The 16,402-nt window shown below is 43.6% G+C and overlaps 1 protein-coding gene across 2 annotated transcripts in view; it reads left to right on the top strand.

The window, feature by feature from the left end:
• The window catches only part of POLDIP3 (DNA polymerase delta interacting protein 3), a 37,376-nt gene extending 21,716 nt beyond the window's left edge, over positions 1–15,660 (top strand). For both annotated transcript variants that reach the window (XM_004379984.2, XM_004379985.2), the window contains 3 exons: positions 1,472–1,601; positions 11,983–12,049; positions 13,508–15,660. In XM_004379984.2, coding sequence (XP_004380041.1) covers positions 1,472–1,601; positions 11,983–12,049; positions 13,508–13,685 — 375 coding nt within the window. In that variant the 3' untranslated portion in view covers positions 13,686–15,660. The remainder of the gene's footprint in view (positions 1–1,471; positions 1,602–11,982; positions 12,050–13,507) is intronic.
• Positions 15,661–16,402: the final 742 nt, after the last annotated feature.

Here is a 16,402-nt window from a genome sequence, read left to right as displayed (position 1 = left end):
TTCACTCAGCCACCAAAAAGCCATGAGTTTAGAAATCCAGGCAACATTTTAACTCTGAACCGTCAGATCACAAAATGAATGCAGCTGGAGACTCCAGCCTCTCTCTCAGCCAGGTCCCAGGTTTTGTAAGAGCCCGCTGGTCACCATGCTTGTTAAAGGTTTTAATTGTGTGAGCTGAACAGGCTCAGCAGCGTCTTTTCTCTGTTAACAGGCATGCCAGTGAACAGTGCACGTGAGAAGGGAAATTGTAGCCTACTTTGTGTAATACTTGACACTTTATAAAGAACTAAACCAGATTTTCCCTGATTATATAAGTAATAACAGCTACCACTGATGAGCATGTACTATGTGCCAGACACTTTGTATGTAGAATTTTTAAAAATGCAGGATAGTGAAAACTAATCGTCTGTAATGATCACCATTCAGAGAAAATGCCAACGATAATCAGTCCTGCTTCTTTTCTATAGAAATATGTAATATTTAAACAACAACAATAAAATCAGGCTCTCACCTAGCATTCAGTTCCATATCTTGGTTTTGATGTTTTAACATTTTCCCCTTTATCATTAAAGCAAGTCCTTTCAAAGGCCTTTTCGTGAGCCTTCTCTTTGGTCCTCATCACAGCCTTGTGATGGGTAATTTGCAAAAGAAGAAATTTTTGGGTGCTAGTCACCCTCTGCCCTGACCAGGCTGTGTTCCCTCTCTGGCGTCAGTCTCTGTGTATGTAAAATGAGGACACCTGTGTACAAAACACTGCCTTATAAATTATCTCAGTTGCGCTCTTTTCAACAACCCTGGGAGGTAGGCTAGGCCAGCCCTTTTCTTCCTGTTTTCACAAGACAAAACTTGGCCTCAGAGAGCTTAGGTCTCTGGAGGTCACACAGCTGATAGGAGGCAGAGTCCCAGGGATTAAACCCAGGTCTGTCTGACTTGGGGTAATCAACTATCCTGGTTTGCCCAGGGACTGTCCCAGTTTTAGCACTGAAAGCCCCGTGTCCCAGGAAACCTCTCAATCCATGCAAACTGAGATAGTTAGTCACCCTGGGTAGAGCTCCAGAATTTGTATTTCTAACAAATTCCCATGTGATGTATTAGCCACTGTCTTTCTTTGATGAACCTATATTGTTGTTCTTATGCTAGAGCTCTCTGATCCTTATTGAGAGAGTGGGCACTGAGGCAGGAGGATTTTGGTGGTGACTTGCTGAAAGTCACAGGTACTCCAAGGCTTGTAAGTCCAGGCTCATTTCTCACTGCCAGCACAGCTTGTTCCCTTATCTGGTCCTGTGCTGAGGCCTGTGAGCATCCCCGGAACACTACTTAAAATGGAACCTGCTCAAAATCATTGGTGCTAGGCACGTGCAGCTGGGATGCAGCCACCAGCCAACCCGGAGCCCCCAGAGTGTGTGGATGGCAGGCAGTCAGGATGGCTGCCTGAAATTTTCTGCAACCCAACACCTCTTGTTCTTTGCAGGAGCTTTTCTGTGTGTGTGGAGCCCTCAAGCGGGCTCGGCTGGTCCATCCTGGGGTAGCAGAAGTGGTCTTTGTGAAGAAGGATGATGCCATCACAGCATATAAGAAGTACAACAACCGGTGTCTGGATGGTAAGTCGGAAAACGCAGCCACCTCACTCTGCTCACTGGCAAGCAGCAGGCCTTCAGGAGCAAGCCCTCCTCTGAGATGGGTGGGAGGTCCCATCACCTCTCTGGGGGTTCCCATTGCACCAAGAGCAGGCACGTTTGCTCAGTCTCTGGAGAGTGCTGAATTGTGAGTTCCACAGGACTTTTTTCACCCAGCTCCAGCTAGAAGGAAAATGCCATTTCTCCATGAATGCCTCTCTTAAAGGGTCTTGTCTGGGAAGTATAGGAGCCACAGCCTTCCCCTTCCAGATGGTGGTCTACTTACTGCCAAATTACAGGTTCCTCAAAGGCAGAGGGCTTGCTTTAAATGTTGGTACGTTTGTGATACATGTTTTTCTATTCTTTGTACTTTCAGCCTTCTGACATCTTTGAATCTGAAGTATATCTATAGACAGCATGTAGTTGGATCTGTTGTTTTTTAAATCCATTCTGACAATCTTTTAATAGGATTATTTAATCCATTCACATTTGGTGTTATTATTGATAATGTTGTTGTTAGGTGCTGTCAAGTCAGTTCCGACTCATAGCGACCCTATGTACAACAGAATGAAACGCTGCCCGGTCCTGAGCCATCTTCATAATCGTTGTTATGCTTTTTTATTATTGATAATAGTTGAATTTATGTCTGCCAGTTTATTTTTTCTTTTCTATGTCTTAACATCTTTTTATTCCTCTACTCCTCTGTTATGGCTTTCTTTTGCATTACAGGAATATTTTCTAGAGTAACATTTTAATTCTGTAAAAAAGGTGCGGCAGTGGTGTCTGGTCTCCTCTGACTTCACAAGGAGGAAGGAGAATCAAGATCAACAGCCCAAGGCTGATTACTGTGAGGTGGAGGTCAGACATACTTCCTCTCTCCACCATCTTCACCAATTCTGACACCAGCTGTCCCTCCCATGGCATTCTTTACTTCTCTGCTGAGTTGAACAGTTCATTGCAAGTGGCCACACAGAACTCACAGCCAGTACTCATAATTATGGGGTTTATTAGGAAAGTAACAGGTTACAATTCATGTTCAGGAACGCACGGGATACATTTCTTCCATCAGGATAGCCTCTTCTCAGCCATGCCCACAGGCATGCCTCTCTCTGGCCCCTCAGCCTCTGTCCTGCTCTGGCAAGTGTTTCAGAGCTCTTTTAGCTCTATAGATAAATGCGCAAGGCACCCCACTCCGCCAGTAAGCTCGGCCCAAAGGTGCTTAAACCTAGCTCCTCCGAGTGCCTGGAAGCACCCTGCTCCGCCAGCAAGCCTCCTGCCCGGAAGTACTCAGCTCCTACCGATCTCCTCCCTCTGCTGATGCTGTTTCTCTGCCACCACTTCTGGCTGTTTACAGTGTTAGAGCTCTTTCTCTCTCATCTCCTGGTTCCAGGAGCTTCTCAGCGCAGTGATCCTTGGGTCCAAAGGACAAGCTCTGGTCCTAGCTCTTCTTCCTTGATGGTGGTGAGATCCTCTCTTTCCGTCTCTGGGATGGCTCAGTTTAATCCTAGTGGGATAGCAGAACTGACCAGTCCCTTCGTTAGGGTTCCATATACCTTATTTGCATGGGTCACCCAATCAACTTGAGTTACGAGACTGTGGTAAGAAAGGTCATATAAAAGCAGATCCATCACACTGCGAATTCCTTCAATTTTTTTTACTTTATTAATTGAGTCATTTTTTTTTATAGTGATTACTTAAGGACTTAGACAACATACCTCTTAATTTATCAGAATCTACTTCAGATTTATACCAGCTTAATTCCAGTGAGATGCAGAAACATTACCTCTATATAGCTCTTTTCTAATCTCTTTCTTCCTTTTTGGTGCCACTGTTACACGTACCACGTTTATGTTACAGACATAACAATACGTTTTTATAATTATTACTTTATATAATCATATGCCCTTTAAAGAAGCTGAGAGAATAAAGGGGAGCAAATATATATTTACAGAGTTTTTTATATTAAACTTCTGATTTACAATTTCTTGTTCTCTTCATTTGTTCCTGTGGATTCAAGTTATTATCTGGTGTCATTTCCTTACTCCCATGCAGCTTTGCCCCCATGCACCTTCTTTGTGCTGTTATTGTGAAATATATTACGTTTCTGTATGCTGTAGGCCCAAAAATACTATTATATACATGTTGTTCATAGAATTGCCTTTTTAAATCAGTTAAGAGAAGGAAACAGAAGAAATATGCCTTTATTATCTTTTTTATAATTGCATAATTACTTTTACTGGTGCTCATATTATTGTCTGGGTCACTTGCTTACAGCCTGAAGAACTTTCTGTGGTATTTCTTGTAAGACAGATCTGCTAGCTACAAATTCTCTTAGTTTTTGTTTATCTGGGAATGTCTTTATTTTGCTTTCATTTTTGAAAGATCATTTTGTTGTATATAAAATTCTTGGTTGACGGTTTGTTTCTCCCAGAACTTTGAATATGTCATACCACTGCTCTTGACCTCCATTGTTTCTAATAAGAAGTTAGCTGTTCATCTTATTGGAGTTTCCTTAAACCGTTTTTCTCTTGCTACTTTCAAGATTTTTTGCCTTTTCCCATTTTTACTATGTTGTGCCTGTGTGTGGTTCTCTTTGTGTTTATCGTGCTTGAAATTCATTGAGCTCCATAGATGTGTAGATTAATTTCTCATCAAATTCGGGAAGTTTTTAGCCATTATTTCTTCTAATATTTTTTTATGTTCCTTTCTCCCTCCTCTCCTCCTTTTTTTATTCCCAGTATGCATATGTTGGTGTGCTTAATGGTATCACACATTTCTCTGAGGCTCTGTTCATTTTCTTCATTCTTTTTCTTTATGTTCTTTGGACTGGATAATCTCTTATCAATTTATTTCCAAGTTGTTATTTTTAACAGTTCAGATCTACTGTTGAGCGCCTCTATGAATTTTTCATTTAGTTATTGTAATTTTCACCTCCAGGGTTTACATATGGTTCTTTCGTATTATTTCTCTATCTATATTGATGTTTTCTACTTGATGAGACATTGTTGTACCTTCCCTTACTTTAAGCATGGTTTCTTTTAGTTGGAGCATATGTTTAATGGCTGCTGTGAAATCTCAGTTAATTCCTACATCTGGGCCCTGCCACAGGCAGTTTCTGTTGCTTGCTCGTTTTTCACTGTCTGGGTCGCACTTTTCTGTTTCTTTGCATGTTTTGAAATTTTTTTGTTGGAAGCTGGATGTTTTAGATGCTGTATTATAGCGACTCTGGATGCTAACTCCCAAACCCCTTCTGGGACTGGTTCTTGTTTTTGTTTGCTTGTTTATTTGTTAGTGACTTGGCTGCACTATTTCACTGAAATCTATTTCCCTCACAGCTTGCAACTTCTGATGTCCCTCAGAAGATGCAGCCTTGGGCACATGCACAGTCACCCTTGGATGACACGGCGTTAACAGAGCTCGCGCTGTCTCTTTTCTCTTTTCTCTGTATTAAGCTGTTAAACCATATTGGTGTCACATCTAGCTGTTGTTGTGTGCCATCAAGTCCCACTCATAGCAACCCTGTTGGACAGAGTAGAACTGCCCCATGGGATTTCCCGGGCGGAAAGTGAAGAAGACTTGAAGCACTTAGTGATGAAGATCAAAGACTACATATGGATTACACCTCAACATAAAGAAAACAAAAATCCTCACAACTGGACCAATAAGCAACATAATGATAAACAAAAAATATTTAAGTTGTCAAGGATTTCGTTTTATTTGGATCCACAGTTAACGCCTGTGGAAGCAGCAGTCAAGAAATCAAACGATGTATTGCATTGGGCAGATCTGCTGCAAAAGACCTCTTTAAAGTGTTAAAAAAGCAAAGATGCCACTTTGAGCACTAAGGCGCCCCTAACCCAAGCCATGGTATTTTCAGTCACCTCATATACGTGCGAAAGCTGGACAATGAATAAGGAAGACTGAAGAAAAATTGATGCTTTTGAATTGTGGTGCTGGTGAAGAATATTGAATATACCATGGACTGCCAGAAGAACGACTAAATCTGTCTTGGAAGAGGTACAGCCAGAATGCTCCTTAGAAGTGAGGATGGCAAGACTGTCTCATGTACTTTGGACATGGTATCAAGAGGGATCAGTCCGTGGTGAAGGACATCATGCTTGGTAAAGTAGAGGGTCGGTGAAAGAGAGGAAGACCCTCAACCAGATGGATTGACATAGTGGCTGCACCAGTGGGGTCAAGCATAGCAACGATTGTGAGGATGGCACAGGACCAGGCAGTGTTTTGTTCTTTTGTACATGGGGTCGCTCTGAGTCAGAACCAACGCGACGGCACCTAACAACAACAACATGTATCAAAAGCAGCTCCGCTGGCACAATGGTTAAGTGTTTGGCTGCTGAACCAGATGGATGGACATAGTGGCTGCAGCAGTGGGCTCAAACATAGCAACGATTGAGAGAACGGCATTGGACCAGGCAGTGTTTCATTCTTTTGTACATAGGGTCTCTGTGAGTTGGAACTGACTCCATGGCACCTAACAACAACAATCTTTGTGAGATGGGGAGTTCGAACCACCAAATTCTCAGTAACTGAATGCTTAACCATTGTGCCACCAGGGCTGTTAACCTCCATTAATTGCCAGTTGATTGCTCTATTGTTTTTGACAGTGCCCTAGGGCATGAATTGCTCCACAGTCTGATCCAGTTAAATTCAAACTCCTTTGTAGGGGTCGTTTTTGAGGTCAGTCTTTGAGGTTTGTTTTTACCTGGTGAGGGCTCTTCTTAGCTATGCCTTTCCCTGGTTCTCCCTGATAAACTAGCTGACAAATGATTTAACTTGTTGCTCTCATAGAGTTTACCAGTTTCCTCTTGATTGCTGACCACCAGAATCTCCGTTGTTTTAGCGAACACTTTTAAGCTTGAATTTTCCACAGTCTGTTTCAAATAAAGTCAGTTCTTTTAGGGAGAGCTTTAGAGTTCTCTTCTTATGGCCTGTCTCTTCCCCCTGGGCAAAATTTCTGAGCCAGTGCTCCAGAGCTTGTGGTAGGGACAGAGGCCCACTTCTCAAGAGTGACACCACTACTTTATGAGTAGGGCTCTGGGCAGGCATGGTAGCCTTTGGTCTTCTCGGCCTGCCTTTCCTACTGTTGAACCTTCATCCTACGAGCAAGCTGGGTTGATGGCAGTTGGGGCCCGAGTATTCTTGGTTTGCTACTTTGTGGTAAAACTTTCACCCTAATGAATTGGAGCTGGATGTAGGAAGGGAGTCCTAGACCTCTGAGTCTCTATGCCTGGAGTAGAGCCTTGGCATTACAGAGCCAGGAGGGGTGAGAAATGCTGACTCCCTCTCCCTTCTGGGGAGATACATAGCCCTAGTCTGAGAGCTGGGTAGAGAGGAAGCCCTGTGTTCTTGGCTGCACCCGTCCAGGGTAGAACCTAATGACACTCACCTAGGGGCCTGGGGACAGCAGTTCATAGTTCAAATGCCGCAGACTCACTGTTCTTACTGAGGTGCAGTAGATTTTCTTGAACAAGTGTTTCTTCAATTGCTGTATGCCCTTAGGACAGTTTCCAGAGACTTTAAATTTTTTTTAGTAGTTTTCAACACTGAAGGTTGTTTCACTAGAGAGTCTGTGGAATCCCTCAGTCTGCTGTTCTGGAAATTGTTCTTACCAATTTTTTTTTAAATTTATTTTGTTGTCAAGACTACAGCAGCAAAACATGCACCAATTCAACAGTTTCTACATGTACAATTCACTGACAACTGATTACACTTTCCGAGTTGTACAACCATTCTCACCCTCCTTTTCTGAGTTGTTCCTCCCCCATTAACAAACTCACTGCCCCCAAAGGTTCCTATCTAATCTTTCGAGTTACTGTTGTCACTTCGATCCCATATAGATAGTTCTTAAAAGAGCACAATGCTCAAGGCAGATGTTTTTTTACTAGCTTAGCTAAGTTATTGTTTGCTTTTAAGAAGATTTCAGGGTATATTTTTAGTTTAAGTTTTAAAGATTATCTCAGAGCAGTAGTTTCTGGGGTTCATCCATCCCTCATGACTCCAGAAAGTCTGGAGTCTATGAGAATTTGAAGTTCTGTTCTGCATTTTTCCCCTTTTGATCAGGATTTGTCTATAGGATCTTTGATCAAAATGTTAGTAATGGTAGCTAGGCACCGTCCAGTTCTTCTGGTCTCATGGCAGAGGAGGCCGACGTTCATGGAGGCAGCTATTCACACATTCCATATCCTCCTCCTATTCCTGATTCTCCTTCCTCTGTTGCTACAGGCAAATAGAGACCAATTGTTGTGCCTTGGATGGCTGCTTACAAGCTTTTAAGACCCCAGACACTACACAACGAACTAGGAGGTAGAACAGAAACACTAAACACGTCATTAGACCAGTTAACTGGGATGTTCTATGAAACTGTGACCAAGGAACCAAACCCCATGAGGTTTTTTCTGGTCCTCATTGTAAATATATCACACACACAGTTTCTGCAAGTTCAGCTTTTTACAGGTGTACAACTTACTGACATCAATTACAGTAATTGCCTGTGCAACCCTACTCTTAATCAGTACATATTTTTAAAATCAGTTATGTTTTAATTGATTAAAATGTGAGGCAAAAATAGTGTTTATCCACATAGTTACCATTTCTGGCATCTTTCTTTGCTTTGTATAGTTCCAGATTTTGATATGGTACCAGTTTTTTTCTGGCTGAAGAGTTGCCTTTATCATTTCTTGCAGTACAGGTCTGGTGGCAATGAATTCTTTCAGGTTGGTTTGTCTGAAGAAAGCTTTTATTTCACTTTTGAGTTTTGAAAGATATTTTCACTGGGTATCATATTCTGAGTTGGCAGTTTTTCTTTAAGTACTTTTAAATATTTCATTGCCTTCTGGCTGCATAGTTTCTATGTTGTCATTTTCATCTTGTCTGTAGATAATGTCTTTTTTTGGTCTGGCTGCTTTTAGGTTTTATTCCTGGTTTTCAGCAATGTGATAGTCATGTGCTTCAGTGTGATTTTCTTTAAGATTATTCTGCTTGGGTTTCATAGAGCTTCTTGGATCTGTGGGTTTATACTTTTCAACAAATGTGGAAAAACTTAAGCCGTCATTTCAAGTGTTTCTTCTTTTTCTTTATGAGACCAGTATTTTAGGCCACTTAATATTGTCCTATAGTTTAATGTCATTATTTTGTTTCATTTTACATAGTTCCTGTTGTTTGTCTTCGTGTTCACAGATTTGTTTCTTGTGCATTGTCTAATCTTTTATTAATTCAGTGAGTTTTTCATTTTAGAAACTTTAGAAATTCAGTTTGGATCTCTCTTATATTTTCCATTTCTTTCCTCCTCATGTTCATGCTTTCCTTTACCTCCTTGAGTATATCCTACATATTTATAATAGCTGTTTTCTGGTTGTTGTAAAAATATATATAGATAACATATTTGCCAGTTCAACATTTGTCATTTGCACAGTTCACTGAAACCAATTAATTATGTTATGCAGCCATCACCAGAATCAATTGCCATATTTTCCATTCCCATAAACAGAAACTCAGTGCTAGCTAAATAAAAATTTCCCTCTTTCCCTTTCCCTCCTACCCCTGGTAACCACTGTTAAACTCTGATCTCTATACATTTGCCTATTTTAAGTGTTCCGTATTAATGAACTCATACTGTATTTGTCCTTTTGAGATTGACTCATTTTACTTAGCATGATGTATTCAGGGGTCATCCATGTTGTCGTGTGCATCACAACTTCATTTCTCTCTATGGCTGAGTAGTACTCCATTGTGTGTGTAGGTGTGTATGGACCATATTTGAGTTGTTTCCTCCTTTTGGCTATCGGGCATAGTGCTGCAGTGAACTTTGGTGTACATGTGTCTGTTAGTGTCATTGTGCCTTCAAGTCTCGTGGGTATATACCTGAGAATGGGATTGCTGGGTCACATGGTAGCTCTGTTTTTCACTTTTTGAGGATTTGTCAAAAACTGTTTTCCACAGCAGCTGTACCGTTTTGTGTTCCCACCAGCAATGGATGAGGGTTCCGATTTCTCTGCATCCTCATCAGCAATTGTTATTTTCCTCTTTTTTTTAGCCATCCTAATGGGAGTGAAATGATGTCTCATTGTAGCTTTATTTGCATCTCCTTAGTGGTATAATGGAAACCTTGGTAGCGTAGTGGTTAAGAGCTACAGCTGCTAACCAAAAAGGTTGGCAGTTTGAATCCACCAGGTGCTCCTTGGAAACTCTAAGGAGCCCTGGTGGTGCAGTGGTTACATGCTTGGCTGGGAGGAAAGATATCCATAAAGATATCCATAAAGATTTGCAGCCTTGGAAACCCTATGGGGCCATTCTGCTCTGTCCTATAGGGTTGCTGTGAGTTGGAATCAATGGCAGTGGATAGCTTTGGTTAATGTTATAATAGCTGTTTTAATGTCATTGTCTGCTAATTCCATCATATCTTTCATTTCTAGATCTGACTTTTTTTAATTTTAAAAAGTTTTATTCTGTAGATTTAGAAATTTGAGATTTTTAATAACAGCAAAAGAAATTCAGTCACACCTAATGATTAACAGAATGTAGTGGCATATTATCTAAGCAGAAATCGTGCCGATATGCCATAATAAATTGTCTATGAGTAAAAAAAAATACACTTTAGGGCACAGCATTGTTATCACAAATTACAGTAGCGATACTTTGCAAGAATTTAATCAAACTAAAGTATTCTGAGTAACTGTATCTTTTAAATGCAGCACTTAAAAATGTAACAACTCTGTGCATTCTTTTTCTTAAAAAATGACCTTGTGTGTCATAGAAACGCTGCTTTATTGCTGCAGAGGTCAAAGTTCAAGGCTCAGGAGGTACAGGAGAATACAAAGGTAGCCTTAAGAAACTTGTTTATGTATAAAAAAGGTAAAGTTTATAAAAGTTCATTTACAAACCAAGAACAAAAGTGGTGTGCACACATTATGTACAAGCATCCTTAATGCACAGCCAAAAAGAACAGAAAACAACCACTATCTCTTGCCAAAAAAAAAGCCCCAAAAAACAACAGCAAAAACCTCCCCAAATCACACCATTATTTTCTTCTGGGTGATTATACATTTCTGAAACCACCAAATTCACTATTTATCACTTACTCAATCTTTTTGTCATGATACAGTATTTAGTTGTGCACAAAAGTCATAAAGACTTAGTAATACACAGCGAGAATGATCTAGATCTGACTTCTTACTGATTTTCCTTCTGGTTATGGAGCACATTTTCCTCCTTTATATGTCTATAAATTATTGATTGGATGCTGGGCATTTATTTTTACGTTGTTGAGTGCTGTATTTTATTGTATTCCTTTAAAATGTATGTTTTTTGCAAGTAGTTATTTGCAGATTTGTATGATCTTTTTGAGGCTTGGAAAGCTCTCTTAGGACGGATCTGGAGTAGCCTTTATTCTTGAGCTAATTTCGCCACACTTCTAAGGCATGACCCTGCTGGACTATTGGATTGCCTTGCGTATTCAGCAGGCTGTCTCCACTGTGGCCGTAGGGACCTTGAAGAACTCCTGGCCTCGTGTGCCCTCTGTGTGTTCTCCCTATAGTTGCCCGGTAGGTACTGTTTGTTTGGAAGTTCTGCTTTCCTGGCCTCATGAAGTTTCACTCTGTGCATGTATACATTAGTATTTAGCCACAGGTCCAAGGGGACCTCTGCAGATTGCTGGAATTCTTTCTTCTTTAGAACCTGGCCCCACAAACTCTAGCTGCCTTGGCTTCTCTGAATACAGTCTTCTCTCTTGTCCTCATCAAGACCACTTGTCTCTGTCTGGTTCCCCTCCTGTGCTGTGGCCTGGAACTGCCTCCAGGTGGTAAGCTGGGCTTAGGACTCCTCTCATGTTTTCCTTCTCCCAGAGACTGCAGTCCTGAACTACCTGTTGTCTGGTATCTGAAAGCAGTTTTACTTATTTTCTTTGGTTTTCTAGTTGTTTATAGTGGGAGTACAGGCCTTGTGGCAGTTAAGCCTTCAGGAACAAAGCAGAAGTCTGTGCATATGCTTTGGATCTCTTCTCCGTGTCCCTACATCAGCGTCTCCCTTACTAATAGCCTTACCGTTTTCAGTGGCTCTACACAGAACACCATTGCCCCTCACTCCGACTCTCATCTTTCCTCCCATATGAAGCAAGGTGTGTTGCTCCTTTGCTTCTTGTTGCTATCATCCGGAGGTTTCCTGGATCTCACACCCTGGGATTTTCAGTCTCCGGACTTGGCTGAAAGCCAGCAGCCCCATCCCTGGCTGTGGAGCCAGAGCTGCCCTTGGTGGGTGCTTTGACCCTTGGTAATGGAGGTAGCAGCCCTTGTTGTTCTGTGTGAGGAGCTGAGGACTCACATCAGAGCCTTCTCTTTTTTTGTTTTTCCAGGGCAACCAATGAAGTGCAACCTTCACATGAATGGGAACGTTATCACCTCAGACCAGCCCATCCTGCTGTAAGTTCCAAAGGCAGGGGGACTGGGGTGGGGCGGAGCTTTTCTGCTCACTTACTGGGTGTGATCATCTCTTTTTATTCTGCATCACGGGGCTCAAATTGGAACAAAGTGGCTTGTCTTGTCATTTCCCCAGGGGATTGTCCCCACAGGGTCTGTCATTAAGACCTCGTTCTCAGTTTTACACATAAGTTTAGAAACACCTGAGATGAGAGTGGAGAGCAGGCCAGTCCTGTCCTCCTCTGCACAATTGCAGGCATCGACCAAGGGAAAAGAAATCTCCACTTGTTGTGACTAATTTGGATGGGGATGCGTACCAGGTGCTGCCTCTCATTTTGTTACACACACCTGGGTATACGTGCCTGGCCCGGGACTGAGGACTTCTTTGGAGCCCAAGATGTATAAGCTGTTTGTGGCAGGACACAGTGCATAAATGGCAGGACATCATTTTATAGATGAGGAGACAGAGACCCAGGGAGGATATTGGACCTGCCACAGTCACTTGGCCAGTGCCTGGCAGAACCTGGAGTGTCACCAGGTGTCCTGACTCCCAGCCAGTGTGCCTTCTCCTCCTTGACCCTTGCTTTGGGGTTATGGGGAGTTTTTCAGTTTCTCATCTTAATTACTGGGAAATTGAAAGGCACTCTAAGAAAGAGTATTAAACTTCATTAAAGTTTTAAGTGGTTGAGTTTACCACTGGAAGTTAGTAGTGCCTTTAACACAAATAGAAATGGTTTGTTAAAATACAAAGGCAGTATTTGGAATTACATGCACTTGTTCACCTAATGTTCATTGTGAGCTGCTTGTGCTCAGCAGTGTGCTAGGTGCTGGGTGTGTCAGTGGGAGCAGGACATGGTCCCTGCCCTTACTGAGTTCTCACACTGGTCAGCTGCTGTGCTTGGCTACAAACTGTGATGAGCCTAGAAGGAAATGAATGGGCAGCCATGCTGGAGAATAAAGGTGATTAGCTGCTTTAATTGGGGGAGGGCTTAGCGGGTACAGGGCAGGCCTGAAATAGGCTTTGAAATTTAGAAGGACCAGGACTTGAAAGCTGAGAAATAAACTGTGTGATTTGAACAAGTTTCTTAAACTTTGTTCCAGGAAAAATGGTTTTGTGACCTGATGAGTTTGGGAAACATTGGGCACAAAAGAGTTAAATCGATTTCTTTACTTCAGGCCATCTCAGAATGTGCTGTATGCTAATATATTATGTGACCACCTGGAGGGGCGGGACATGCAGCGGTTCCTAAACTTGGGACCCAGAACAGGCAGGCTGCATCTCAGTTTTCTCATCAGTAAATAAGAAAAATGATAGATTTGCTACAAGATGAAATGAGATGAAGGGGTATGGAAGCATGACGCTCAGTGTCTAGCTCATAACAGATGCTCAGTAAATGGTGGATCCCCTCCCCATCTTAGGAAAAACTGGCAAGGATTTTGACTCTTCTTTGCTCCCCACAGGCGGCTGAGTGACAGCCCCTCAGTGAAAAAGGAGAGTGAGCTGCCTCGCAGGGTGAATTCTGTCTCCTCATCCAACCCTCCTGCTGAAGTGGACCCCGACACCATCCTGAAAGCGCTCTTCAAGTCTTCAGGGGCCTCTGTGACTACACAGCCCACAGAATTCAAAATCAAACTTTGAGTGGGGCAGTGAGGCAGCCAGAGTGTTCTGGGGACAGAGGAGGGTGGCTCTGTTTCCCAAAGCCAAGCTTGTGACCAATGGGCCATCGGACTGGAGGCCCCGAGAGTGGGGAGGGCCGCCGGGGTAGAGATCTCCTCACTGGACGGGACCCGCCTTTCTGTGTTGTGTTCCACCCTGTGCTCTTCTGTTCGTTAATGTCCCTGTGGTATGTTTTTTCTGTTCTCCACCTCGTCATCAAGACAGGCTTGTGTTTCTCAGAGTGTGTCCTTCCTCCCTCTAAGCTCGGCCCCAGACTGAATTCTTATGTGGAAATGTAGCACTCAGTTGTCTGGGTTGTCCTCTTGTGGTCCTGTGGGATGCAGGGCTGGGGCTGTTTGAAGGAGACTGCTTTTTCCAGGAGGTAAGGGGGGCACCAACCCCTGCCATCATAAGGGGATCCGGAATAGCTCGACAGTGAGCCTGGGTGGGGATCGGGTCACAGGCCCCTGTTCTCTCACCGTGATTAGTTCTAGACGTGGTGTCCCGGAGAGGGCCACGTGGCAAGGGCAGGTGAATTGCTGCACTGCTATGAGGGTGCACCCCAGCTCTTGGCTTGGAAGGCTCTTGCCATTTCTGGCAACCCAAAGTACATTGTCAAAGTTCATGTTTCCCTTTTTTCTTGGGTTATACCAAATGCCCTGTCCCAGCTGTCTTAGCCTTCTGGGTGTCACTGCTGGGAGGGGCTGCATTGTTACCTGTCCCAGTCTGGCATGGCATTCATCACACCCTGGGTTTGGTTCAGATGCTAGCTGAGTCAACTCTTCACTTGCTGGACTTTTCAGATGCTTCCCGTTCTTTGGCATTGTGGGTTTGGGGGATTATTTGAATGCGAGATGTTGGCTGCAGCTTGCCCTTGTCTCTTGCTTTCTGGCCTCAGACGTCTTACAGGACAACAGGAATGCTGAGAGGGACATACCCAGCTGCCACCAAGGGATACTGTCCCCTACCCTGTGGGTGGCTCATCCATCAGTGACCAGAGGGGTATTTTCCTGCTTTGGCAGTCGGTGGTTAAGGGAGCAGAGCAGCTGTTCCAGGCAAGCCAGTGGGTAGTTCTCCATCATGGTCCCTGGCAGCTGAGGCTTCCCTGAATACAGTCTCCTGTTGATTTGTTGGAACTGAAGGGAGCCCAGGCTGTCAGCCAGAGTGAGCTGGGGAGCAGGCGGGAACTCTCCAAAAGCAATAGCAAGTGATGTGAAAGACACAGGGCTAGAGCTCCAGGCCCTGGAACACTGAGAGCCTCTGAGGACCTGCGGGGGGTAGCCTAGTGGAAAACACTTAGAAATTCATGTTTCCACAGCTAAATCTGTCAGGCAGGAGGGACTCAGGGTTTGAACACACCTTCAGTCCTTCAGCTCTGAGGTTGGCCTAGGATGTCCAAGGAAGGTGCCCGCTTTCGGGTTCTTTCAGGGATTCTGCTTTTCTTCCCTTTTTCCCCTTTGAGTGGTTACAAACTTAGTTCTCCTCAGCATCTGGAAGACATCCCTCCTCCACTCTACCAAGAGAGCACCCAGAAGGCAGTAGGATCTGGTGTCTCAGGTGCTAGAAACAGATTTGTGTTTGGACTCTGCTCAGTAGGAATGGTAACTATACTGCCTGCATGACTTTACCTTCCGCTCCTGGTCCCGTGGCAGGTGTGCTTTGTTCATTGGTTCCATAGAGCCCAGCTACAGCCTCCTGGCCGTCTGGAGCCCGTGCTTTGGATAGCCATATGGGAGACTGGGGAGGTGGAAACTGTTTGCCTCCCTGCTCTGCAGGTCGTCATTGTGGGGAACAGGGAAGGGAAGGTGATGGACTCTATCCTCGTCTCCCTCTCCACCTCCCACTCCTATTACATTACCCATCTCTGTTTCTTTTTGTTCGGAAGGAGAGGAAGAGGCATCAAGTAATGGAGAAGACTGTGTATTAACCATTTCTGAATAAATGTTTGTTATTCCTACCTTTGAGCTGTCATTTCTTAAAAAATTCTAAGTGGCCTATTGGGACTTGGCACCAGAAGACAGGAATTTGCCTCTTTGCTTTACTGCTCACCAGCTGTGACCTTGGACCAGCTCCTCACAGGAATTCACTGAAGTTTAGTCTTCTGCAATTGGGAGTGTGAACCTTCATGTCTGTGGAAGCACCTGGCACAGCAGCTTTTGGGCCTGAAGTGTCTCCTGGGTGTTAAACGTGGTCAGCTCCAATATAGTGAAGTCTGTTCACAGGGAACAAGAGAGGTTGCCTAATGGCCTTTTGCCTGGGTTTGAAGAAGTTACAGTCATGGGTGAAATTTATCTCTGAGATCAGCTATGCTTAGCTGCTGCTGTTAGGTGCTGTAGAGTCAGTTCTGACACAGCAGCCCTGTGTACAACAGATCGAAACACTGTCTGGTCCTGTGCCATCCTCACAATCGTTAGGCTTGCGCATTGTAGCAGCTACTGTGTCAGTCTATCTCATTGAGGGTCTTCCCCTTTTTTGCTGTGCATTAGAAGGAGAAATTAGTTGTTTGTGGTTAGTTTTATTATATCAACAGTGAACAACACTTCCAGAAAGGTGGCATAGAGGTACTTATCCCTATGCCTCCCACTAAGTACAGCTAAAAACCCTGGAGCCCTTGTGGCGCAGTGGTTAAGAGCTCAGCTGCTAACCAAAAGGTTGGCAGTTTTAATCCACCAGCTGCTCCTTGGAAACCCTAAGGGGCG

The sequence above is a fragment of the Trichechus manatus genome, unplaced genomic scaffold (genome assembly GCF_000243295.1).
Source record: "Trichechus manatus latirostris isolate Lorelei unplaced genomic scaffold, TriManLat1.0 scaffold00069, whole genome shotgun sequence".
NCBI lineage: Eukaryota > Metazoa > Chordata > Mammalia > Sirenia > Trichechidae > Trichechus > Trichechus manatus.
Note: the sequence above shows the minus strand (reverse complement) of the source record. Positions and strands in the feature narration are given on the sequence as shown.